This window comes from Thunnus maccoyii, chromosome 24, assembly GCF_910596095.1.
Source record: "Thunnus maccoyii chromosome 24, fThuMac1.1, whole genome shotgun sequence".
NCBI classification, from domain to species: Eukaryota; Metazoa; Chordata; class Actinopteri; order Scombriformes; family Scombridae; genus Thunnus; species Thunnus maccoyii.
In genome coordinates this window covers 3475649-3503452 of record NC_056556.1, presented here as the reverse complement: position 1 = coordinate 3503452, position 27804 = coordinate 3475649, and the positions used below count along the sequence as shown (strand labels likewise).

General features: G+C 37.2%; 1 protein-coding gene and 1 long non-coding RNA gene across 2 annotated transcripts; both read left to right on the top strand.

The window, feature by feature from the left end:
- LOC121891849 lies at window positions 1–27790 on the top strand. Its single transcript, XM_042404482.1, has 9 exons — window positions 1–35; window positions 22120–22383; window positions 22497–22748; window positions 22850–23098; window positions 23257–23514; window positions 24286–24588; window positions 24684–24953; window positions 26169–26252; window positions 26399–27790. The coding sequence occupies exons 2-9, from the start codon at window positions 22325–22327 to the stop codon at window positions 26463–26465; spliced, it is 1542 nt and encodes a 513-aa protein (XP_042260416.1). The 5' UTR covers window positions 1–35; window positions 22120–22324; the 3' UTR covers window positions 26466–27790.
- On the top strand, window positions 14701–16098 carry LOC121891886. Its single transcript, XR_006094207.1, has 2 exons — window positions 14701–14743; window positions 15956–16098. It is a non-coding gene; the product is annotated as an uncharacterized LOC121891886 (long non-coding RNA).
- Window positions 27791–27804: the final 14 nt, after the last annotated feature.

Here is a 27804-nt window from a genome sequence, read left to right as displayed (position 1 = left end):
TTCCTACAGTGTCTGCCTTATATCTCAGGGCTCGGGTAAGTCACATGACTTTAGTGAACATTTAAGGAGTTGTGTTTCACAATGAGACAACTCACTGTTTTAATGTTAATGTAATGTGTTTCACTGATCAGTCCACATACACATTACATTACGGTGTATATGATCAGAGATGTCATACTTCTTTATTCCACTCACCTACAATGTACTTACTCCTAAATTACCCAGAGTTCCTTTGGACAGAAAGTCAAAGCTCTTACAGAGTACTGCTCATCTACTATTAGCTGAGACACGTTTGCTCCATCCAGCTCCTGGTTTGTTTTTAACATGAACAGTTTTGTTACTTTGAGGCTGTTTTCATCTGTCATCCATCAACTCAGTAAAATATAAACAGAGACTCAACTATAATGATTTGTTCCAACAAGCTCCAGAAATGTAAACAACAGAGAGCATCAGTTCTTTCTCAGGACCAGTGATGTTCTTTTTTACTGTGATTATACAAATCTCAGCCATGAAGCAGTAGTTTCCTGCATTAAAGAATAACCATACATGACAGTTCCCCTCTCAGTACCTCAGTGTGTTCATGTTGGATTTATGAGTCATCTTAAGACATTTTTAAAGTGGTTGACATTTGGAGTACTGAATCATAAAGAGATTTGGTCATGAAATGTGATCAGTCAAAGATGCTAGATGTGAGGCTCATTCATTGGCTACTCTGACTCTAATACATCCAATAAATAAACTGTAAGTGAGTATGAAGTTTGAGTGACGAATGATCCATAGGAGTGAATGAGAGTTTTGCTCAAGTGATTGATTAGCAGTAATGAAAATACACTGCTGGTCATCAGGATGTGGTAAGTTCACCACTGGACATCCTAAATATTTCACACTAGTTCTCTATGAAGTTTCATAGAGTTTTACAGAATGCTGGATGTTAAAACTTGTGGTCCAGTATTCAAGGCTTTGGAGCTAATTGATTCATAAATGATTTGGGTAACGTGTTTCTTTCCACCATCCTGGTGGTTCAGGAGTGATATTGCCTGACTTTCCTGGTTGCTTTAACATTTTGTGAAGAATTTAGTCAGTAAATGTCTTTTAAAATCCATGTACAGTCCAGCCTGTTAAAAGGATTGTTGCTTTAACTTCAGACTGATTTTTCTGTATTTTTCTCATTAATTAGTCTTTGTAGGCTTTTAGCAGATACACTGCATATCACTAATGCACAGATCTCTTTGTGTCACTGACATCAGATCATAACAAAATGTTTTCTTCTCGTTCCAGTTTTTCTAACAGGTTTCAATCCTTAGATGAAACCTGGTTCCTGGTGAATCTGTTCTGTGCAGCAGCAGAGAGAGAACAGCAGACAGGACAGAAGATACTGGAGCTGTTATCATCAGTGTGCAGTTATGATGGTGATCAGGATTTCCTACTGGATCTGTACTCTCAGGTGAAGGATTGTGAAACTAAAACAGGCAGGAGAGTCCTTCCAGCATTACAGTCAGTTTTCCAGTCACCTACAGTCTGGTCTATAGACCTGTCAGAGAGAAAGGCCTCCATCCTGCTGGAAGTGCTGAAACTCCAATTAGAGAAGAAAGAAGTGAAGCTGACAGGCTGCTCAGATGAGGAGAGTGAAGTGAGGAGTTTCCTACAGTGTCTGCCTTATATCTCACAGCTCAGGTACTTCACATGACTTTAGTGAACATTTAAGGAGTTGTGTTTCACAATGACACAACTCACTGTTAGTTTTAATGTTAAGGTAATGTGTTCCACTGATCAGTCCACATAAACATTACATCACAGTGTATAAGATCAGAGATGTCATACTTCTTTATTCCACTCACCTACAATGTACTTACTCCTAAATTACCCAGAGTTCCTTTGGACAGAAAGTCAAAGCTCTTACAGAGTACTGCTCATCTATTATTAGCTGAGACACGTTTACTCCATCCAGCTCCTGGTTTGTTTTTAACATGTACAGTTTTGTTACTTTGAGGCTGTTTTCATCTGTCATCCATCAACTCAGTAAAATGTAAACAGAGACTCAACTATAATGATTTGTTCCAACAAGCTCCAGAAATGTAAACAACAGAGAGCATCAGTTCTTTCTCAGGACCAGTGATGTTCTTTTTTACTGTGATTATACAAATCTCAGCCATGAAGCAGTAGTTTCCTGCATTAAAGAATAACCACACATGACAGTTCCCCTCTCAGTACCTCAGTGTGTTCATGTTGGATTTATGAGTCATCTTAAGACATTTTTAAAGTGGTTCACATTTGGAGTACTGAATCATAAAGAGATTTGGTCATGAAATGTGATCATTCATAGATGCTGGATGTGAGGCTCATTCATTGGCTACTCTGACTCTAATACATCCAATAAATAAACTGTAATTGAGTATGAAGTTTGAGTGATGAATGATCCAGAGGAGTGAATGAGAGTTTTGCTCAAGTGATTGATTATCAGTAATGAAAATACACTGCTGGTCATTAGGATGTGGCAAGTTCACCACTGGACATCCTAAATATTTCACACTAGTTCTCTATGAAGTTTCATAGAGTTTTACAAAATAGTGGATGTTAAAACTTGTGGTCCAGTATTCAAGGCTTTGGAGCTAATTGATTCATAAATGATTTGGGTAACGTGTTTCTTTCCACCATCCTGTTGGTTCAGGAGTGATATTGCCTGACTTTCCTGGTTTCTTAAACATTTTGTGAAGAATTTAGTCAGTAAATGTCTTTTAAAATCCATGTACAGTCCAGCCTGTTAAAAGGATTGTTGCTTTAACTTCAGACTGATTTTTCTGTATTTTTCTCATTAATTAGTCTTTGTAGGCTTTTAGCAGATACACTGCATATCACTAATGCACAGCTCTCTTTGTGTCACTGACATCAGATCATAACAAAATGTTTTCTTCTCGTTCCAGTTTATCTCCCAGGTTTAAATCCTCAGATGAAACCTGGTTCCTGGTGAATCTGTTCTGTGCAGCAGCAGAGAGAGAACAGCAGACAGGACAGAAGATACTGGAGCTGTTATCATCAGTGTGCAGTTATGATGGTGATCAGGATTTCCTACTGGATCTGTACTCTCAGGTGAAGTATTGTGAAACTGAAACAGGCAGGAGAGTCCTTCCAGCATTACAGACAGTTTTCCAGTCACCTACAGTCTGGTCTATAGACCTGTCAGAGAGAAAGGCCTCCATCCTGCTGGAAGTGCTGAAACTCCAATCAGAGAAGAAAGAAGTGGTGCTGACAGGCTGGTCAGATGAAGAGAGTGAAGTGAGGAGTTTCCTACAGTGTCTGCCTCATATCTCACAGCTCAGGTACTTCACATGACTTACAGTTAAGGAGTTGTATAGCTGTATACCTTCAAACAATGAAGTGAGGGATTCTTCAGCCATCTTTTTAGGAGAAGAGTACCCTTATTCTAATACATGACTTGATCTCCATGTTAAGGAGATAAAGTGTATATCACTAATGCACAGCTGTCTTTGTACCACTGACATGGGATCATAACAAAATGTTTTCCTCTCATTCCAATTTATCTGTCAGATTTAAAAGTTAACACGATATTATTTGGTCTTATGAAGATGGTGGTGGAGAGCATTGTCTTACACATTGGTCTAAAATCTTCCTTAGGTGTTGAGCTGGGTTGAGATCTGGTGACTGTAAAGGCCCGAGCATTTTATTCACATCATTTTCATCCTCACCAAAGAATTCAGTGAGCCCTGGTGAACAGAGGCATCTGCATTTGATATGTTTCTCGACTTTTTTATTCAGGTTTTTCCTTTAATTTGTCCCCCGTCTGTAGTATTGACAGAGAACATGGGTTGGAAGTATATGAAATATGTTGTGAGATAAGTTGCTTTCCTAGTTTTTGGGAACCTCAGTGACTCTGATATTAAAAGATTTACACACACAAAAGAGTCAAACCACCTTCCGTCAGATATATGGTAGTTTATTTATAATATTTACACACATAATGAACAGAGAGAAACATGAAAATGTGATGAAATGTTAAATATGGGACACTGAGAGGATTAAATTTCTCATAATAATAATGGCAGCCATCTTGGCAGCTTAAAAAGTTCATTGTTCAAAAAACAAAATGTTCATAAATTAAGAAAAACAAGCACTGTTACATTTACAGTACTGAAAAAATGGCATTATGTGATGGGATTTTAACTATTTTACATAATGTGGACTCTAGATTTAGTTGTTTCATTATTTATATTTATATATTATGCATATATTCTACATTTTAATTACTTAAAGTGAAAATAACCTGTAGGTAGCAAATATGCAGTGATTTCACACACAGGATTGGTGTTTGTGTTGTGAGGCAGTAATAGTTCAAAAATGATTTAATTTAATAATTTTATTCAGGACAGCCATGTACAAGATAGAGTCCATCGGTAGTGTGTGTTTGTAGTTATGTAGCTGAGATCAAATCCTCACAAAATGTTTCCTTCTTATTGTTCCAGTTTTGATCCTGACTGGTCAGATCCTGATAAAGAAATCAGGTTCTTGGTGAATCTGTTCTGTGCAGCAGCAGAGAGAGAACAGCAGACAGGAGAGAAGATACTGGAGCTGTTATCATCAGTGTACAGTTATGAAACATTCCCTTTTAAAGACAGATACATGGATTATCAGGGTCATTTCCTACTGGGTCTGTGCTCTCAGGTGAAGGACTGTGAAACTAAAACAGGCAGGAGAGTCCTTCCAGCATTACAGTCAGTTTTCCAGTCACCTACAGTCTGGTCCATAAACCTGTCAGAGAGAAAGGCCTCCATCCTGCTGGAAGTGCTGAAACTCCAATCAGAGAAGAAAGAAGTGGAGCTGACAGGCTGCTCAGATGAAGAGAGTGAAGTGAGGAGTTTCCTACAGTGTCTGCCTTATATCTCAAAGCTCAGGTACTTCACATGACTTACAGTTAAGGAGTTGTATAGCTGTATACCTTCAAACAATGAAGTGAGGGATTCTTCAGCCATCTTTTTAGGAGAAGAGTCCCCTTATTCTAATATATGACTTGATCGCCATGTTAAGGAGATACAGTGTATATCACTAATGCACAGATCTCTTTGTACCACTGACATGGGATCATAACAAAATGTTTTCCTCTCATTCCAATTTATCTCCCAGATTTAAAAGTTAACACAATATTATTTGGTCTTACGAAGATGGTGGTGGAGAGCATTGTCTTACACATTGGTCCAAAATCTTCCATAGGTGTTGAGCTGGGTTGAGATCTGGTGACTGTAAAGGTCCGAGCATTTTATTCACATCATTTTCATCCTCACCAAAGCATTCAGTGAGCCCTGGTGAACAGAAGCATCTGCATTTGATATGTTTCTCGACTTTTTTATTCAGATTTTTCCTTTAATTTGTCCCCCGTCTGTAGTATTGACAGAGAACATGGGTTGGAAGTATATGAAATATGTTGTGAGATAAGTTGCTTTCCTAGTTTTTGGGAACCTCAGTGACTCTGATATTAAAAGATTTACACACACAAAAGAGTCAAACCACCTTCTGTCAGATATATGGTTGTTTACACACATAATGAACAAAGAGAAATATGAAAATGTGATGAATTGTTGAATATGGGACACTGAGAGGATTAAATTACTTATAATGGTAATGGCAGCCATCTTGGAAGCTTAAAAAATACATTGTTCAAAAAACAAAATGTTCATAAATTAACAAAAACAAGCACTGTTACATTTACACAACTGAAAAAATGGCATTACGTGATGGGATTTGAATTATTTTACATGAAGTGGACTCTAGATTTAGTTATTTCACTATTTATATTCATATATTCTGCATATATTTTACATTTTACTTACTTAAAGTGAAAATAACCTGTAGGTAGCAAATATGCAGTGATTTCACACACAGGATTGGTGTTTGTGTTGTGAAGCAGTAATAGTTCAAAAATGATTTAATTTAATAATTTCATACAGGACAGCCATGTACAAGATAGAGTCCATCAGTATTGTGTGTTTGTAGTTATGTAGTTGAGATCAAATCCTCACAAAATGTTTCCTTCTTATTGTTCCAGTTTTGATCCTTACTGGTCAGATCCTGATAAAGAAATCAGGTTCTTGGTGAATCTGTTCTGTGCAGCAGCAGAGAGAGAACAGCAGACAGGAGAGAAGATACTGGAGCTGTTATCATCAGTGTGCAGTTATGAAATGTTTAATGAGATATATGTGGATTATTATGGTGATGATGATGAGCAACGTCAGTATAATTTCCTACTGGGTCTGTGCTCCCGGATGAAGGACTGTGAAACTAAAACAGGCAAGAGAGTCCTTCCAGCATTCCAGTCAGTTTTCCAGTCACCTACAGTCTGGTCCATAAACCTGTCAAAGAGAAAGGCCTCCATCCTGCTGGAAGTGCTGAAACTCCAATCAGAGAAGAAAGAAGTGAAGCTGACAGGCTGCTCAGATGAAGAGAGTGAAGTGAGGAGTTTCCTACAGTGTCTGCCTTATATCTCACAGCTCAGGTACTTCACATGACTTACAGTTAAGGAGTTGTATAGCTGTATACCTTCAAACAATGAAGTGAGGGATTCTTCAGCCATCTTTTTAGGAGAAGAGTCCCCTTATTCTAATATATGACTTGATCGCCATGTTAAGGAGATACAGTGTATATCACTAATGCACAGATCTCTTTGTACCACTGACATGGGATCATAACAAAATGTTTTCCTCTCATTCCAATTTATCTCCCAGATTTAAAAGTTAACACAATATTATTCGGTCTTATGAAGATGGTGGTGGAGAGCATTGTCTTACACATTGGTCCAAAATCTTCCATAGGTGTTGAGCTGGGTTGAGATCTGGTGACTGTAAAGGTCCGAGCATTTTATTCACATCATTTTCATCCTCAGCAAAGCATTCAGTGAGCCCTGGTGAACAGAAGCATCTGCATTTGATATGTTTCTCCACTTTTTATTCAGGTTTTTCCTTTAATTTGTCCTCCGTCTGTAGTATTGACAGAGAACATGGGTTGGAAGTATATGAAATATGTTGTGAGATAAGTTGCTTTCCTAGTTTTTGGGAACCTCAGTGACTCTGATATTAAAAGATTTACACACACAAAAGAGTCAAACCACCTTCTGTCAGATATATGGTAGTTTATTTATAATATTTACACACATAATAAACAAAGAGAAATATGAAAATGTGATGAATTGTTAAATATGTGACATTGACAGGATAACCATGTCTCTTCGATAAGGGCTATATTACTCAGAATAACAATGGCAGCAATCTTGGCAGCTTAAAAAGTTCATTGTTCATAAATAAAAACAAAATGTTCATTAATTAAGAAAAATAAGCACTGCTACATTTACATAGATGCAAAAATACAGTCATTGCTTTTTTACCTCATGATTAGTTATTCTTACTGACTATGATGTAAATTCTACCAACTCTATAGTGAGCAGCAAATGAAGATTTCAGACACTTATGAATTATCATTTTGTGTCTCCACAGACAGATGTAATGTAGCATAACAGTAATTTATACGTCTTCCATCTCAGAGGTAAAGCATGCTGGGATGATATTTTAACTACTGTACATGACTCTAGATATAATTTTTTCACTATTTATATTTATATATTCTGCATATATTTTACATTTTAATTACTTAAAGTGAATATAACCTGTATGTAGCAAATATGCAGTGATTTCACACACAGGATTGGTGTTTTTGTTGTGAAGCGGTAATAGTTCAAAAATGATTTAATTTCATAATTTTATACAGGACAGCCATGTACAAGATAGAGTCCATCAGTAGTGTGTGTTTGTAGTTATGTTGCTGAGATCAAATCCTCACAAAATGTTTCCTTCTTATTGTTCCAGTTTTGATCCTGACTGGTTAGATCCTGATGAAGAAATCAGGTTCTTGGTGAATCTGTTCTGTGCAGCAGCAGAGAGAGAACAGCAGACAGGAGAGAAGATACTGGAGCTGTTATCATCAGTGTGCAGTGAAGAACTATTACATTTGAATGAGAGATACATGTATTATTATTATGATGATGGACATCAGTGGCATTACCTACTCGAACTGTGCTCCCAGATGAAGTACTATAAAACTGAAGCAGTCAGGAGAGTCCTTTCAGCATTACAGTCAGTTTTACAGTTACCTACAGTCTGGTCTATAGACCTGTCAGAGAGAAAGGCCTCCATCCTGCTGGAAGTGCTGAAACTCCAATCAGAGAAGAAAGAAGTGGAGCTGACAGGCTGCTCAGATGAAGAGAGTGAAGTGAGGAGTTTCCTACAGTGTCTGCCTTATATCTCACAGCTCAGGTACTTCACATGACTTACAGTTAAGGAGTTGTATAGATGTATACCTTCAAACAATGAAGTGAGGGATTCTTCAGCCATCTTTTTAGGAGAAGAGTCCCCTTATTCTAATATATGACTTGATCGCCATGTTAAGGAGATACAGTGTATATCACTAATGCACAGATCTCTTTGTACCACTGACATGGGATCATAACAAAATGTTTTCCTCTCAATCCGATTTATCTCCCAGATTTAAAAGTTAACACAATATTATTCGGTCTTATGAAGATGGTGGTGGAGAGCATTGTATTCCACATTGGTCTAAAATCTTCCTTAGGTGTTGAGCTGGGTTGAGATCTGGTGACTGTAAAGGTCCGAGCATTTTATTCACATCATTTTCATCCTCACCAAAGCATTCAGTGAGCCCTGGTGAACACAAGCATCTGCATTTGATATGTTTCTCCACTTTTTATTCAGGTTTTTCCTTTAATTTGTCCCCCGTCTGTAGTATTGACAGAGAACATGGGTTGGAAGTATATGAAATATGTTGTGAGATAAGTTGCTTTCCTAGTTTTTGGGAACCTCAGTGACTCTGATATTAAAAGATTTACACACACAAAAGAGTCAAACCACCTTCTGTCAGATATATGGTAGTTTATTTATAATATTTACACACATAATAAACAAAGAGAAATATGAAAATGTGATGAATTGTTAAATATGGGACATTGACAGGATCAAATTACTTATAATAGTAATGGCAGTCATCTTGGCAGCTCAAAAAGTTCATTGTTCATAAATAAAAACAAAATGTTCATTAATTAAGAAAAACAAGCACTGCTACATTTACATAGATGCAAAAATACAGTCATTGCTTTTTTACCTCATGATTAGTTATTCTTACTGACTATGATGTAAATTCTACCAACTCTATAGTGAGCAGTAAATGAAGATTTCAGACACTTATGAATGATCATTTTGTGTCTCCACTGACAGATGTAATGTAGCATAACAGTAATTTATACGTCTTCCATCTCAGAGGTAAAGCATGCTGGGATGATATTTTAACTATTATACATGATGTGGACTCTAGATTTAGTTTTTTCAATATTTATATTCATACATTCTGCATATATTTTACATTTTAATTACTTAAAGTGAATATAACCTGTAGGTAGCAAATATGCAGTGATTTCACACACAGGATTGGTGTTTTTGTTGTGAGGCAGTAATAGTTCAAAAATGATTTATATTCTTTCCTGATTAATGAAGTGTTTTTAATTTAGTTTAATTTTATACAGGACAGCCATGTACAAGATAGAGTCCATCAGTAGTGTGTGTTTGTAGTTATGTAGCTGAGATCAAATCCTCACAAAATGTTTCCTTCTTATTGTTCCAGTTTTCCACGACGGTCAGATCCTGATGAAGAAATCAGGTTGTTGGTGAATCTGTTCTGTGCAGCAGCAGAGAGAGAACAGCAGACAGGAGAGAAGATAATGGAGCTGTTATCATCACTGTGTGATGAAGAAATGTTATATTTTGAAGAGAGATACATGGATGATGATGATGATAAGGAATATCAGTGTCATTTCCTACTGGATCTGTACTCTCAGATGAAAGACCATGAAACTGAAACAGTCAGGAGAGTCCTTCAAGCATTACAGTCAGTTTTCCAGTCACCTACAGTCTGGTCCATAAACCTGTCAAAGAGAAAGGCCTCCATCCTGCTGGAAGTGCTGAAACTCCAATCAGAGAAGAAAGAAGTGAAGCTGACAGGCTGCTCAGATGAAGAGAGTGAAGTGAGGAGTTTCCTACAGTGTCTGCCTTATATCTCAAAGCTCAGGTACTTCACATGACTTACAGTTAAGGAGTTGTATAGCTGTATACCTTCAAACAATGAAGTGAGGGATTCTTCAGCCATCTTTTTAGGAGAAGAGTCCCCTTATTCTAATATATGACTTGATCGCCATGTTAAGGAGATACAGTGTATATCACTAATGCACAGATCTCTTTGTACCACTGACATGGGATCATAACAAAATGTTTTCCTCTCATTCCGATTTATCTCCCAGATTTAAAAGTTAACACGATATTATTTGGTCTTATGAAGATGGTGGTGGAGAGCATTGTCTTACACATTGGTCCAAAATCTTCCATAGGTGTTGAGCTGGGTTGAGATCTGGTGACTGTAAAGGTCCGAGCATTTTATTCACATCATTTTCATCCTCACCAAAGCATTCAGTGAGCCCTGGTGAACAGAAGCATCTGCATTTGATATGTTTCTCCACTTTTTTATTCAGGTTTTTCCTTTAATTTGTCCTCCGTCTGTAGTATTGACAGAGAACATAGATTGGAAGTATATGAAATATGTTGTGAGATAAGTTGCTTTCCTAGTTTTTGGGAACCTCAGTGACTCTGATATTAAAAGATTTACACACACAAAAGAGTCAAACCACCTTCTGTCAGATATATGGTAGTTTATTTATAATATTTACACACATAATAAACAAAGAGAAATATGAAAATGTGATGAAATGTTAAATATGGGACATTGACAGGATAACCATGTGTCTTTAATAAGGGCTATATTACTCAGAATAATAATGGCAGCCATCTTGGCAGCTTAAAAAGTTCATTGTTCAAAAATAAAAACAAAATGTTCATTAATTAAGAAAAATAAGCACTGCTACATTTACACAGCTGCAAAAATACAGTCATTGCTTTTTTACCTCATGATTAGTTATTCTTACTGACTATGATGTAAATTCTACCAACTCTATAGTGAGCAGTAAATGAAGATTTCAGACACTTATGAATTATCATTTTTTGTCTCCACTGACAGATGTAATGTAGCATAACAGTAATTTATACGTCTTCCATCTCAGAGGTAAAGCATGCTGGGATGATATTTTAACTACTGTACATGATGTGGACTCTAGATTTAATTTTTTCAATATTTATATTCATATATTCTGCATATATTTTACATTTTAATTACTTAAAGTGAATATAACCTGTAGGTAGCAAATATGCAGTGTTTTCACACACAGGATTGGTGTTTGTGTTGTGAGGCAGTAATAGTTCAAAAATGATTCATATAATTTCCTGATTAATGAAGTGTTTTTAATTTAGTTTAATTTTATACAGGACAGCCATGTACAAGATAGAGTCCATCAGTAGTGTGTGTTTGTAGTTATGTTGCTGAGATCAAATCCTCACAAAATGTTTCCTTCTTATTGTTCCAGTTTTCATCCTGACTGGTCAGATCCTGATGAAGAAATCAGGTTGTTGGTGAATCTGTTCTGTGCAGCAGCAGAGAGAGAACAGCAGACAGGAGAGAAGATACTGGAGCTGTTATCATCAGTGTGCAGTTATGAAACATTCTCTTCTAGAGACAGATACATGGATTATCAGTGTCATTTCCTACTGGATCTGTACTCTCAGATGAAGGACTATGAAACTAAAACAGGCAGGAGAGTCCTTCCAGCATTACAGTCAGTTTTCCAGTCACCTACAGTCTGGTCCATAAACCTGTCAGAGAGAAAGGCCTCCATCCTGCTGGAAGTGCTGAAACTCCAATCAAAGAAGACAGAAGTGGAGCTGACAGGCTGGTCAGATGAAGAGAGTGAAGTGAGGAGTTTCCTACAGTGTCTGCCTTATATCTCACAGCTCAGGTAAGTCACATGACTTTAGTGAATATTTAAGGAGTTGTGTTTTACAATGAGACAACTCACTGTTAGTTTTAATGTTAAGGTAATGTGTTCCACTGATCAGTCCACATAAACATTACATCACGGTGTATAAGATCAGATACTTACTCCTAAATTACCCAGAGTTCCTTTGGGCAGAAAGTCAAAGCTCTGACAGAGTACTGCTCATCTACTACTAGCTGAGACACGTTTACTTCATCCAGCTCCTGGTTTGTTTTTAACATGAACAGTTTTGTTACTTTGAGGCTGTTTTTATCAGTCATCCATCACCTCAGTAAAACATAAACAGAGACTCAGCTATAATGATTTGTTCCAACAAGCTCCAGAAATGTAAACAACAGAGAGCATCAATTCTTTCTCAGGACCAGTGATGTTCTTTTTTTACTGTGATCATACAAATCTCAGCCATGAAGCAGTAGTTTCCTGCATTAAAGAATAACCACACATGACAGTTCCCCTCTCAGTACCTCAGTGTGTTCATGTTGGATTTATGAGTCATCTTAAGACATTTTTAAAGTGGTTCACATTCTGAGTACTGAATCATAAAGAGATTTGGTCATGAAATGTGATAAGTCATAGATGCTGGATGTGAGGTTCATTCATTGGCTACTCTGACTCTAATACATCCAATAAATAAACTGTAAGTGAGTATGAAGTTTGAGTGATGAATGATCCAGAGGAGTGAATGAGAGTTTTGCTCAAGTGATTTATTATCAGTAATGAAAATACACTGCTGGTCATCAGGATGTGGCAAGTTCACCACTGGGCATCCTAAATATTTCACACTAGTTCTCTATGAAGTTTCATAGAGTTTTACAGAATGGTGGATGTTAAAACTCGTGGTCCAGTATTCAAGGCTTTGGAGTTAATAGATTCATAAATGATTTGGGTAGCATGTTTCTTTCCACCACCCTGGTGGTTCAGGAGTGATATTGCCTGACTTTTCTGGTTGCTTTAAGATTTTGTGAAGAATTTTAGTCAGTAAATGTCTTTTTAAAATCTATATACAGCCCAGCCTGTAAAAACCAATGTTTCTTTAATTAGACTGATTTTACTGTATTATACTCATTGAGAATAATACAGGACTGTATAATTCTCATTGAGACTAATACAGTACGTTTTCATAATCGTTACGTTTTCATAATCGTTGGAAACCAAAATCGTAATCGAAAATTTAATTTGATTAATCGAACAGCCCTATACTCTGCATATATTTTATTTTTTAATTATTTTAAGTGAATTTAACCTGTAGGTAGCAAATATGCAGTGATTTCACACACAGGATTGGTGTTTTTGTTGTGAGGCAGTAATAGTTCAAAAATGATTTATATTCTTTCCTGATTAATTAAGTGTTTTTAATTTCATAATTTTATACAGGACAGCCATGTACAAGATAGAGTCCATCAGTAGTGTGTGTTTGTAGTTATGTAGCTGAGATCAAATCCTCACAAAATGTTTCCTTCTTATTGTTCCAGTTTTCATCCTGACTGGTCAGATCCTGATGAAGAAATCAGGTTGTTGGTGAATCTGTTCTGTGCAGCAGCAGAGAGAGAACAGCAGACAGGAGAGAAGATACTGGAGCTGTTATCATCAGTGTGCAGTTATGAAACATTCCCTTTTAAAGAAAGATACATGGATTATCAGTGTCATTTCCTACTGGATCTGTACTCTCAGGTGAAGGACTATGAAACTAAAACAGGCAGGAGAGTCCTTCCAGCATTACAGTCAGTTTTCCAGTCACCTACAGTCTGGTCTATAGACCTGTCAGAGAGAAAGGCCTCCATCCTGCTGGAAGTGCTGAAACTCCAATCAGAGAAGAAAGAAGTGGAGCTGACAGGCTGCTCAGATGAAGAGAGTGAAGTGAGGAGTTTCCTACAGTGTCTGCCTTATATCTCACAGCTCAGGTACTTCACATGACTTACAGTTAAGGAGTTGTATAGCTATATACCTTCAAACAATTTTATACAGGACAGCCATGTACAAGATATAGTCCATCAGTAGTGTGTGTTTGTTTGTTTGTTTGTTTAATTATTTATATTATATATTATGCAAATATTTTACATTTTAATTACTTAAAGTGAATATAACCTGTAGGTAGCAAATATGCAGTGATTTCACACACAGGATTGGTGTTTGTGTTGTGAGGCAGTAATAGTTCAAAAATGATTTATAGTTTTCTTGATTAATGAAGTGTTTTTAATTTCATAATTTTATACAGGACAGCCATGTACAAGATAGAGTCCATCAGTAGTGTGTGTTTGTAGTTATGTAGCTGAGATCAAATCCTCACAAAATGTTTCCTTCTTATTGTTCCAGTTTTCCTCGACAGTCAGATCCTGATGAAGAAATCAGGTTGTTGGTGAATCTGTTCTGTGCAGCAGCAGAGAGAGAACAGCAGACAGGAGAGAAGATACTGGAGCTGTTATCATCAGTGTGCAGTTATGAAACATTCCCTTTTAAAGACAGATACATGGATTATCAGGGTCATTTCCTACTGGGTCTGTACTCTCAGATGAAGGACTGTGAAACTAAAACAAACAGGAGAGTCCTTCCAGCATTACAGTCAATTTTCCAGTCACCTACAGTCTGGTCCATAAACCTGTCAAAGAGAAAGGCCTCCATCCTGCTGGAAGTGCTGAAACTCCAATCAGAGAAGAAAGAAGTGGAGCTGACAGGCTGCTCAGATGAAGAGAGTGAAGTGAGGAGTTTCCTACCGTGTCTGCCTTATATCTCAAAGCTCAGGTACTTCACATGACTTACAGTTAAGGAGTTGTATAGCTGTATACCTTCAAACAATAAAGTGAGGGATTCTTCAGCCATCTTTTTAGGAGAAGAGTCCCCTTATTCTAATATATGACTTGATCGCCATGTTAAGGAGATACAGTGTATATCACTAATGCACAGATCTCTTTGTACCACTGACATGGGATCATAACAAAATGTTTTCCTCTCATTCCGATTTATCTCCCAGATTTAAAAGTTAACACAATATTATTTGGTCTTATGAAGATGGTGTTGGAGAGCATTGTCTTCCACATTGGTCCAAAATCTTCCATAGGTGTTGAGCTGGGTTGAGATCTGGTGACTGTAAAGGTCCGAGCATTTTATTCACATCATTTTCATCCTCACCAAAGCATTCAGTGAGCCCTGGTGAACAGAAGCATCTGCATTTGATATGTTTCTCCACCTTTTATTCAGGTTTTTCCTTTAATTTGTCCTCCGTCTGTAGTATTGACAGAGAACATGGGTTGGAAGTATATGAAATATGTTGTGAGATAAGTTGCTTTCCTAGTTTTTGGGAACCTCAGTGACTCTGATATTAAAAGATTTACACACACAAAAGAGTCAAACCACCTTCCGTCAGATATATGGTAGTTTATTTATAATATTTACACACATAATGAGTAGAGAGAAATATGAAAATGTGATGAATTGTTTAATATGGGACATTGACAGGATAACCATGTCTCTTTAATAAGGGTTGTATTATTTATAATAGTCATGGCAGCCGTCTTGGCAGCTTAGAAAATACATTGTTCAAAAAACAAAATGTTCCTAAATTAACAAATAGAAGCACTGCTACATTTACACAACTGCAAAAATGGCATTACGTGATGGGATTTTAACTAATATACATGATGTGGACTCTAGATTTAGTTGTTTAATTTTTTATATCATATATTATGCAAATATTTTACATTTTAATTACTTAAAGTGAATATAACCTGTAGGTAGCAAATATGCAGTGATTTCACACACAGGATTGGTGTTTGTGTTGTGAGGCAGTAATAGTTCAAAAATGATTTATATTCTTTCCTGATTAATTAAGTGTTTTTAATTTCATAATTTTATACAGGACAGCCATGTACAAGATAGAGTCCATCAGTAGTGTGTGTTTGTAGTTATGTAGCTGAGATCAAATCCTCACAAAATGTTTCCTTCTTATTGTTCCAGTTTTCCTCGACAGTCAGATCCTGATAAAGAAATCAGGTTCTTGGTGAATCTGTTCTGTGCAGCAGCAGAGAGAGAACAGCAGACAGGAGAGAAGATACTGGAGCTGTTATCATCACTGTGCAGTTATGAAACATTCTCTTTTAGAGACAGATACATGGATTATCAGTGTTATTTCCTACTGGGTCTGTGCTCTCAGATGAAGGACTATGAAACTGAAACAGGCAGGAGAGTCCTTCCAGCATTACAGTCAGTTTTACAGTCACCTACAGTCTGGTCCATAAACCTGTCAAAGAGAAAGGCCTCCATCCTGCTGGAAGTGCTGAAACTCCAATCAGAGAAGAAAGAAGTGGTGCTGACAGGCTGCTCAGATGAAGAGAGTGAAGTGAGGAGTTTCCTACAGTGTCTGCCTTATATCTCACAGCTCAGGTACTTCACATGACTTACAGTTAAGGAGTTGTATAGCTGTATACCTTCAAACAATGAAGTGAGGGATTCTTCAGCCATCTTTTTAGGAGAAGAGTCCCCTTATTCTAATATATGACTTGATCGCCATGTTAAGGAGATACAGTGTATATCACTAATGCACAGATCTCTTTGTACCACTGACATGGGATCATAACAAAATGTTTTCCTCTCATTCCGATTTATCTACCAGATTTAAAAGTTAATATGATATTATTTGGTCTTATGAAGATGGTGGTGGAGAGCATTGTCTTCCACATTGGTCTAAAATCTTCCATAGGTGTTCAGCTGGGTTGAGATCTGGTGACTGTAAAGGTTCGAGCATTTTATTCACATCATTTTCATCCTCACCAAAGCATTCAGTGAGCCCTGGTGAACAGAAGCATCTGCATTTGATATGTTTCTCCACTTTTGTATTCAGGTTTTTACTTTAATTTGTCCCCCGTCTGTAGTATTGACAGAGAACATGGGTTGGAAGTATATGAAATATGTTGTCAGATAAGTTGCTTTCCTAGTTTTTGGGAACCTCAGTGACTCTGATATTAAAAGATTTACACACACAAAAGAGTCAAACCACCTTCTGTCAGATATATGGTAGTTTATTTATAATATTTACACACATAATAAACAAAGAGAAATATGAAAATGTGATGAATTGTTAAATATGGGACATTGACAGGATCAAATTACTTATAATAGTAATGGCAGCCATCTTGGCAGCTTAAAAAATACATTGTTCATAAATAAAAACAAAATGTTCATTAATTAAGAAAAACAAGCACTGCTATATTTACACAGCTGCAAAAATGCAGTCATTGCTTTTTTACCTCATGATTAGTTATTTTTACTGACTATGATGTAAATTCTACCAACTCTATAGTGAGCAGTAAATGAAGATTTCAGACACTTATGAATGATCATTTTGTGTCTCCACTGACAGATGTAATGTAGCATAACAGTAATTTATACGTCTTCCATCTCAGAGGTAAAGCATGCTGGGATGATATTTTAACTATTATACATGATTTGGACTCTAGATTTAGTTTTTTCAATATGTATATTCATATATTCTGCATATATTTTACATTTTAATTACTTAAAGTGAATATAACATGTAGGTAGCAAATATGCAGTGTTTTCACACACAGGATTGGTGTTTGTGTTGTGAGGCAGTAATAGTTCAAAAATGATTTATATTCTTTCCTGATTAATGAAGTGTTTTTAATTTAGTTTAATTTTATACAGGACAGCCATGTACAAGATAGAGTCCATCAGTAGTGTGTGTTTGTAGTTATGTTGCTGAGATCAAATCCTCACAAAATGTTTCCTTCTTATTGTTCCAGTTTTCCTCGACGGTCAGATCCTGATAAAGAAATCAGGTTGTTGGTGAATCTGTTCTGTGCAGCAGCAGAGAGAGAACAGCAGACAGGAGAGAAGATACTGGAGCTGTTATCATCAGTGTGCAGTGAAGAAATGTTATACTTAAAAAAGATACACATGGATGATGATGATGATAAGGAAGATCAGTGTTATTTCCTACTGGATCTGTACTCTCAGATGAAGGACTATGAAACTGAAACAGTCAGGAGAGTCTTTCCAGCATTACAGTCAGTTTTCCAGTCACCTACAGTCTGGTCCATAAACCTGTCAGAGAGAAAGGCCTCCATCCTGCTGGAAGTGCTGAAACTCCAATCAGAGAAGAAAGACGTGAAGCTGACAGGCTGCTCAGATGAAGAGAGTGAAGTGAGGAGTTTCCTACAGTGTCTGCCTTATATCTCAAAGCTCAGGTACTTCACATGACTTACAGTTAAGGAGTTGTATAGCTGTATACCTTCAAACAATGAAGTGAGGGATTCTTCAGCCATCTTTTTAGGAGAAGAGTCCCCTTATTCTAATATATGACTTGATCGCCATGTTAAGGAGATACAGTGTATATCACTAATGCACAGATCTCTTTGTACCACTGACATGGGATCATAACAAAATGTTTTCCTCTCATTCCGATTTATCTCCCAGATTTAAAAGTTAACACAATATTATTCGGTCTTATGAAGATGGTGGTGGAGAGCATTGTATTCCACATTGGTCCAAAATCTTCCATAGGTGTTGAGCTGGGTTGAGATCTGGTGACTGTAAAGGTCCGAGCATTTTATTCACATCATTTTCATCCTCACCAAAGCATTCAGTGAGCCCTGGTGAACAGAAGCATCTGCATTTGATATGTTTTTCCACTTTTTTATTCAGGTTTTTCCTTTAATTTGTCCCCCGTCTGTAGTATTGACAGAGAACATGGGTTGGAAGTATATGAAATATGTTGTGAGATAAGTTGCTTTCCTAGTTTTTGGGAACCTCAGTGACTCTGATTTTAAAAGATTTACACACACAAAAGAGTCAAACCACCTTCTGTCAGATATATGGTAGTTTATTTATAATATTTACACACATAATAAACAAAGAGAAATATGAAAATGTGAAGAATTGTTAAATATGTGACATTGACAGGATAACCATGTCTCTTTAATAAGGGCTAAATTGCTCAGAATAGTAATGGCAGCCGTCTTGGCAGCTTAAAAAGTTCATTGTCCATAAATAAAAACAAAATGTTCATTAATTAAGAAAAATAAGCACTGCTACATTTACATAGATGCAAAAATACAGTCATTGCTTTTTTACCTCATGATTAGTTATTTTTACTGACTATGATGTAAATTCTACCAACTCTATAGTGAGCAGTAAATGAAGATTTCAGACACTTATGAATGATCATTTTGTGTCTCCACTGACAGATGTAATGTAGCATAACAGTAATCTATACGTCTTCCATCTCAGAGGTAAAGCATGCTGGGATGGTATTTTAACTACTGTACATGATGTGGACTCTAGATTTAATTTTTTCAATATTTATATTCATATATTCTGCATATATTTTACATTTTAATTACTTAAAGTGAATATAACATGTAGGTAGCAAATATGCAGTGATTTCACACACAGGATTGGTGTTTGTGTTGTGAGGCAGTAATAGTTCAAAAATGATTTATATTCTTTCCTGATTAATGAAGTGTTTTTAATTTAGTTTAATTTTATACAGGACAGCCATGTACAAGATAGAGTCCATCAGTATTGTGTGTTTGTAGTTATGTTGCTGAGATCAAATCCTCACAAAATGTTTCCTTCTTATTGTTCCAGTTTTCCACGACGGTCAGATCCTGATAAAGAAATCAGGTTCTTGGTGAATCTGTTCTGTGCAGCAGCAGAGAGAGAACAGCAGACAGGAGAGAAGATACTGGAGCTGTTATCATCAGTGTGCAGTTATGAAACATTCCCTTTTAAAGACAGATACATGGATTATCAGGGTCATTTCCTACTGGGATTGTACTGTCATCTGAAGGATTATGAAACTAAAACAGGCAGGAGAGTCCTTCCAGCATTACAGTCAATTTTCCAGTCACCTACAGTCTGGTCCATAAACCTGTCAAAGAGAAAGGCCTCCATCCTGCTGGAAGTGCTGAAACTCCAATCAGAGAAGAAAGAAGTGGAGCTGACAGGCTGCTCAGATGAAGAGAGTAAAGTGAGGAGTTTCCTACAGTGTCTGCCTTATATCTCAAAGCTCAGGTACTTCACACGACTTACAGTTAAGGAGTTGTATAGCTGTATACCTTCAAACAATGAAGTGAGGGATTCTTCAGCCATCTTTTTAGGAGGAGTCCCCTTATTCTAATATATGACTTGATCGCCATGTTAAGGAGATACAGTGTATATCACTAATGCACAGATCTCTTTGTACCACTGACATGGGATCATAACAAAATGTTTTCCTCTCATTCCGATTTATCTCCCAGATTTAAAAGTTAATACGATATTATTCGGTCTTATGAAGATGGTGGTGGAGAGCATTGTCTTACACATTGGTCCAAAATCTTCCATAGGTGTTCAGCTGGGTTGAGATCTGGTGACTGTAAAGGTCCGAGCATTTTATTCACATCATTTTCATCCTCACCAAAGCATTCAGTGAGCCCTGGTGAACAGAAGCATCTGCATTTGATATGTTTCTCCACTTTTTTATTCAGGTTTTTCCTTTAATTTGTCCCCCGTCTGTAGTATTGACAGAGAACATGGGTTGGAAGTATATGAAATATGTTGTGAGATAAATTGCTTTCCTAGTTTTTGGGAACCTCAGTGACTCTGATATTAAAAGATTTACACACAAAAGAGTCATACCACCTTCTGTCAGATATATGGTAGTTTATTTATAATATTTACACACATAATGAACAAAGAGAAATATGAAAATGTGAAGAATTGTTAAATATGGGACATTGACAGGATAACCATGTCTCTTTAATAAGGGCTATATTACTCAGAATAGTAATGGCAGCCGTCTTGGCAGCTGAAAAAGTTCATTGTTCATAAATAAAAACAAAATGTTCATTAATTAAGAAAAATAAGCACTGCTACATTTACATAGATGCAAAAATACAGTCATTGCTTTTTTACCTCATGATTAGTTATTCTTACTGACTATGATGTAAATTCTACCAACTCTATAGTGAGCAGTAAATGAAGATTTCAGACACTTATGAATGATCATTTTGTGTCTCCACTGACAGATGTAATGTAGCATAACAGTAATTTATACGTCTTCCATCTCAGAGGTAAAGCATGCTGGGATGGTATTTTAACTACTGTACATGATGTGGACTCTAGATTTAGTTTTTTCACTATTTATATTCTATATTCTGCATATATTTTATATTTTAATTACTTAAAGTGAATATAACCTGTAGGTAGCAAATATGCAGTGATTTCACACACAGGATTGGTGTTTGTGTTGTGAGGCAGTAATAGTTCAAAAATGATTTATATTCTTTCCTGATTAATGAAGTGTTTTTAATTTAGTTTAATTTTATACAGGACAGCCATGTACAAGATAGAGTCCATCAGTAGTGTGTGTTTGTAGTTATGTTGCTGAGATCAAATCCTCACAAAATGTTTCCTTCTTATTGTTCCAGTTTTCATCCTCACTGGTCAGATCCTGATAAAGAAATCAGGTTCTTGGTGAATCTGTTCTGTGCAGCAGCAGAGAGAGAACAGCAGACAGGAGAGAAGATACTGGAGCTGTTATCATCAGTGTGCAGTTATGAAACATTCCCTTTTAGAGAAAGATACATGGATTATCAGTGTCATTTCCTACTGGGATTGTACTGTCATCTGAAGGATTATGAAACTAAAACAGGCAGGAGAGTCCTTCCAGCATTACAGTCAGTTTTCCAGTCACCTACAGTCTGGTCCATAAACCTGTCAAAGAGAAAGGCCTCCATCCTGCTGGAAGTGCTGAAACTCCAATCAGAGAAGAAAGAAGTGAAGCTGACAGGCTGCTCAGATGAAGAGAGTGAAGTGAGGAGTTTCCTACAGTGTCTGCCTTATATCTCAAAGCTCAGGTTTGTCAGATTAATATTGTATTTTTACAAATACTACATGGTTTACTTCAGAAAAGGTAAAGATGAATAAAGTTTCAGTTCAGTCATTATTTAACAACATACCGTATTTACTGACTATTTCCTCCTGCTGTATGTTCTTGTTCTGAATTTCATCTTTGATGAAAGACATCAGACATCAGATGGTTTGTAATGCAGTTTGTTTTCTACTCATGTACGTTTGCTTTGCTGTTTTCACAATTGATCCATAATATTGTGTTGTAGCTGTGATCCAGAGTTCTTCCAGAGTGTGTGTTCATCCATCTCTGTGAGATCCAGAGAGGAGACCCAGCAGCTGGTCTCTCTGCTGCAGCTCCTGGGGTTCAACCTGCTGTTAACAGGAAAGTTAGGCAGGAAAACCTGCAGGTCTGCAGGGAGAGTTCTCAGACTTTGTGGCTCTGAAGTGAATCTCATCCTCACACCCAGAAAGATGTCTGTCAGAGAAACCTCGCTCCTCTTTAGACGTACAACACAACTACACAGTCTGAAGTACGTATTCATCTAATTACTGTCTGTCTTCTTTTAACACCAGTTGTCCAATTTAAATGATCAATTAGGGGTTTTCATCACATATTTCAGGACATCTGTTTCTGCATTTTCAGACTGTCCAACAACACAGCCTTGAGACTGTTTGGATGGATAAGAAGAGGGAGAGTGGCCTGTCTGGCTGTTGATGAGCTTTCTCTCGTCCCTAAGACAACCCAACTATCAGAACGAGTTTTGTTGAAGGTTTTGAGTAGTTTGGCATCCGTGCTGAGACACTGGTCAGTCAGACGGTTCGACCTGACTGAGCTCAGCATCTTTGCTCAGGGTCTCACTTCACTGCTGCTTCACGATGGCCCTCTAACAATCAAGTAAATGTCTTTCCTCCACCTTATGAACACACTAATTAATGAAAATGTCTAATGTATTAATACTTACCTTTTCTAAAACATATTTATTATGAAATGTGCAGACTGAATGAAGAGAGTTTGCAGCAGCTACTGGACCTCCTCCATGAAATCCAGGATGAGGACTTGACCTGTTCCTTCTTCAGTAAGGTTGGTGGAGACCTGACCTCCTGCTGTCTGAACTGGGAGGTTCTTCAGTATCTGCTGCAGCAGTCGTCAGCTCAGACCATCACTGTGAACCTGAGGAAGAACTGCTTCTTACAGGAGAGAATCACACGTCTGCTTCCCTTTCTGGACAGGATTGTATTCAAAAGGTTGTCAAATTGTTTTTCCCCTTTTGTTGGACGTAGATATAAAGTTGTTTTCCATTTAATAATTTGTAAATGTTCTGTTATGCCTTCTGTTTCATCATCAGTTTGTTCATTGTAGGACCAGACAGAGTGTCATTGGTAAATACACTGTATGCTTTCAGGCCCAGTCCCAGCTTTGTGTTGACTGCCATCAGAGAGATCTATGAAGCTCAAACCTGTCACATGATACCCAGTTTGCTGAGGTCATTGGATCATGTGATCAACCTGACCTGCAGAGAGCTGGACTTGGTGGACTGTGCTGCTCTGCTCTTCATCCTTCAACACAGTGACAGAGTTAAAGTAAACCTGCAGTGGACCTCCATACCAACAGAGGAAATAGAGTCCATCCTCTTTACACTGGACAAAGCCTCTCAACTCAGGTCAGACATTAGTGCTCATTTCTTAACGCTGTAGCTGTATCAGCACTCTCTAACACACAGGATATCATTTATCCATCACTGGTAGCATACTGGGAGAGCACCTTAGATGTTAGAGGATACAGATGAGATAGATTACATACCTCCTATGATTGATGTATTAGACTCAGGGTGTCTTCAGAGGGCTCTGCTGTAAGCTCTAGCATCCAAAATCTGCCTTCAGTCTCTTATTGAACACTTTGCAGTACTGTTGGTTTGGTCTTTACTTAATTCATTACACAGCAGTGTAAGATCACAGCTATCAACCATATTTATTTCAGTGATGTGGTGGCAATAATGCTTCGCTGATTTGCCTAAATACTCCAACAAATGAATCATTTAAAGTATCTTTGGGAGACCCCGAGATACTCGCAGTACACTGCTTTGTTTTGGGCAACGTCTCATTCCCTGTAGACTAATCCAGGTTGTAACCAAAAGTAAGCCTTTTCTTACTTGTTAACCTGCTCAATAACACTTTAGGGTATTTATTGGACTGTTTTTTATGTTATGATTAATTAATGGTATTGAAAGAGAATTCTTTGTTTTTCATCACTCTATCAGTTATGATAACACTGTACTCTTTAATACCCTCTATCTTTTAAATGGATATTATTTGTGTGGAATATTTGTGAGTCTGCTAGTCATATTGGTATCTGAACAATGAAGTGATATGATTGTATTATTTGTGTATAATTTGTTAACTTTCTTACATTTCTGAATCAATTCTACTACCAGTGTTGACAGGAAGCTGTTGCTGAGGTTCATCCACTGCTGTGCTGCCTCTGATGACCAGCAGGGGGCAGCATCAGGCCTGCTCAGGACTCTACAGCACAGGCTGGATCTGTCCTGCTCCTCCTGTGTGGAGCTGACAGAGAAGGATCAGTCTGAGCCTCTGAGTCTGACCTTTGCTGACTGCAGGGCCGTCTCCACCATCCTGAGACACAGCAGCCGCAACACACAGTTGGACCTTAGAGACTGTGAGGTGGAAGACAGCAGTCTGGACCTGCTGTTTCCTGTCCTAGACAGAGTCCGTCTCGGGTAGGGAAGAATAACCTAAACCAGAGAAGAAACTTGTTCACAGTAATGTTTCTGCATGGTAACAGTCTGCTCTTTGCTCTGTTTGTCCTGTTCAGAGCCAGTAAAGCTGTCCTCCTCCAGCTGGTATCCCTGGTTCCTGGGAGCAGTGAGAGGGACACAGTGAGACGAGGAGAGTCCCTGTGTAGAGCCCTGGGTGGAGAGCTGGACCTCAGTCACACCACACTGAATCAGAGTGCCTGTGAAGGTTTGGCCCGGATGCTGGACTTCTCTGACGGGCTGACAGAGCTGGACCTCAGTCACTGTCAGCTCACTGACCAGCTGCTGCTCACACTCATCACACATCTGCACAAAGTCCAAGTCCTGGAGTGAGTGTCAGACTGTACAGATACATGTGTTCATGTCACAAAAATATATATAATGCTGTGTCAGCTCTAGTCTAGTCAGTGGCGGAGGTAGTAACTCACAAAAACATTGCTGACCACAACAGGCAGGTGGAGTTGGTGTGAGATTCAAAACAGACAAGAAGTTTAATGAGCTGAGAGGATTGCAAGACGGCTTTTCTGAAGAAAAATGTTCCTTCTTAGGGAGGCAAAAAGAGACAGTAACCCTGCTGACAGCTTACAGCACCCCAAGTTTATTATAGAGTTCCCCAAATACACTTTCAAGGGGAGATTATGTTGAATTTAGATTTCAGGAGAGACTGAAGTTGCTGTCTGTGTGTATATGAGAAGACAATTATATCTGTACAGTTAGAGGTTTGGTTTAGTTCTATCATAAAGCAACCGACACATAACACACCTTTCCACATATTCACAAAGAAAACAATCAAATAAAAGCCCAACACACAGAAACACAAAACCAACAAAATAAATCAAACTATAAACAGTATATAAAACTATTAAAGTTTTAAACATAAAAATGAAGAGTGATGACAGAGGATAAAAACACCAAAAGTCATTTCCATAGTGGTCCTGCTGACACAAATCATGACAACAAAGACTGCTGAACCCCGTTTACATTACTGACTGAAGGTGCTGACAGATTTAATTATAGTAGCTACTCATTATACTCATTGTACATATTTTACAGAAATTACGTGTGATGATTTACTTGAAGTAAAAAATATCCTGAGATCTTTGATGGAGTTCATGATGCATCCTGAGGATGATCACTATACAGCTCAGCGCTGTGAATTACAGTGTTAGATCATGCAGTAGTGTCAGAAAACTTCAATAATTAATGAAGATACTCAGCTGTGCGATCATGACTGACAAATGACTGACAGCGTGCACATACCTGCTACTGTATGAAGACGAGAGGTTTTTCACTGACTGAACAAAAGACATAATCAGGTGGATTTTTGTTTTTATGATCACAGTTTTAGAGGTGTGTCTCTTTGTGTTGGTCTGAGCAGACAGAAAAGCAAGTCAACATAATCCATTGACAAAGAGAACTTTAGTGCTTCTGCAGTGACGCCCTGACATTTACCTGTACTGCCTACATCAGCCACTGGCTCCATATTATATAATAATGTACCTTTTGTCCTCACTTTTTCTTTTTTGTTTGTGTGCATGTTACAGTCTGAGTCACAATAAGATCACAGATGCTGCGACACACAGGTTACTCCAGCTGGTCTCCACCAATCCTTCCATTGAAGCCGTGCGGTGAGCAAACATTAATTAGTGCACCATTATTCATTAATTATGTTGTAGTCGTAAGATTACAGAGAAATAATTCATAATCATTCAATCATTCATATTATTGTTGGCTGTATGAGTGACATTTGCTCTCTGCTTTGGTATTTTTCTAGACTCTTCAACAACAACATTGTGGACAGAACTCCCTTTAAGAAAGACAAGCAGTTTGAAATATGGTGAACCAGTCATCAGTGTGGTGGTAACATGGTGATCATTGGATGAAAACATGCAAAATGCTGATACAGTATGATAATCATGTATTATCAGTTGACATCAGGAATCTGACTAAATTCCTATATTACTGCAGTCCAAGTACAAATACTGTCTTCAGTAGTTTTACAATATAGTGACTTTAGGTTTGACATGACGATGTCTGCCTGAAACTGTTTTCTAAATCTAATGATTAAGAAGACAGTTTATATGGAGGCCAGGAGCAGCCAGCAATACTTGATCAAATTTGTCTGGAGATTATGACTCATCTCTTGTTCTTGAGGTACTTAAGATTAATCTTTATGGAACTGATATTTATGCGTCGCCCTGTGATGATCCTCTTCATGTTTACATATCAGATTATTGTGTTGCGATCATGATTAAATATTTTTTTTTATTGTGGCAAAACAAATAGAGGCCATAAACTATTTATCTTTATGTATTTTTGTGATAACTGTCTCCTGGGATGCTCGTTTTTGCTCCAGGCGGAGACGAATGACTCTGATGATATCTTGAAGTATTGATGCAATAAAGGTACGATCAGGAGATATATCGAGATAACGGTAAATTATCTCAATAATGTGATCTTAAAAATGTAAATATAATTTTTACTTGATATTTTGAATTAGCTATTGCAAGAGATAATGTTTATTTTTTATGCCTATTCTTTTATCTTTTTTTTTTTACTTTTCCTCTTTAAAATACCAGACTCAGTGTAAATTGCAAAAGCAGACACAGAGACTTTTGATTGTATAAAATAGGTGAAAATATGGCTCTAATGTGAGATCATGGATGGATCGTGAGACTGACAGCGTGAACAGGTGCATTGTGGGAAGCAATCTGTGACACTGTGATCTAGTTATCTTGTTATTGATGAGAGGAACGAAGCTTTCTGAAGTACTGGATCAATATGAAACAATTGCATTAAAAATGGTTCAGTTTCATCAAGATAACGGTAAATTATCTCAAGAATGTGATCTTAAAAATGTAAATATATTTTTTACTTGATATTTTAAATTAGCTATAGCAAGAGATAATGTTTATTTTTTATGCCTATTCTTTTGTCTTTTTTTCAGAGAATTTTGATTGTATAAAATAGGTGAAAATATGTTTTAAACTGTTTGCAGCTCAGTGACTTTGTGCCAGAAACAGATGTAGTGAGACGACTCTTGATGCAACAATGCAAAAAGAAAATAATACTCTTTTTTGTTTTTTACCTTCAAATAAAATGACTATCCTGAAATATTGTGAAATGCACAAATGTAAATATTATCAATAAATAACTGATTAAGTCATATGTCTGTAGTTT

Coding starts and splice junctions, on each gene's coding strand:
- LOC121891849 (XM_042404482.1), top strand. CDS start 22,325: ATGTCTGTCAGAGAAACCTCGCTCCTCTTTAGACGTACAACACAACTA. Junction 24,589..24,683: donor CTAGACAGAGTCCGTCTCGG/GTAGGGAAGAAT, acceptor TGTCCTGTTCAG/AGCCAGTAAAGCTGTCCTCC. Junction 24,954..26,168: donor CACAAAGTCCAAGTCCTGGA/GTGAGTGTCAGA, acceptor TGCATGTTACAG/TCTGAGTCACAATAAGATCA.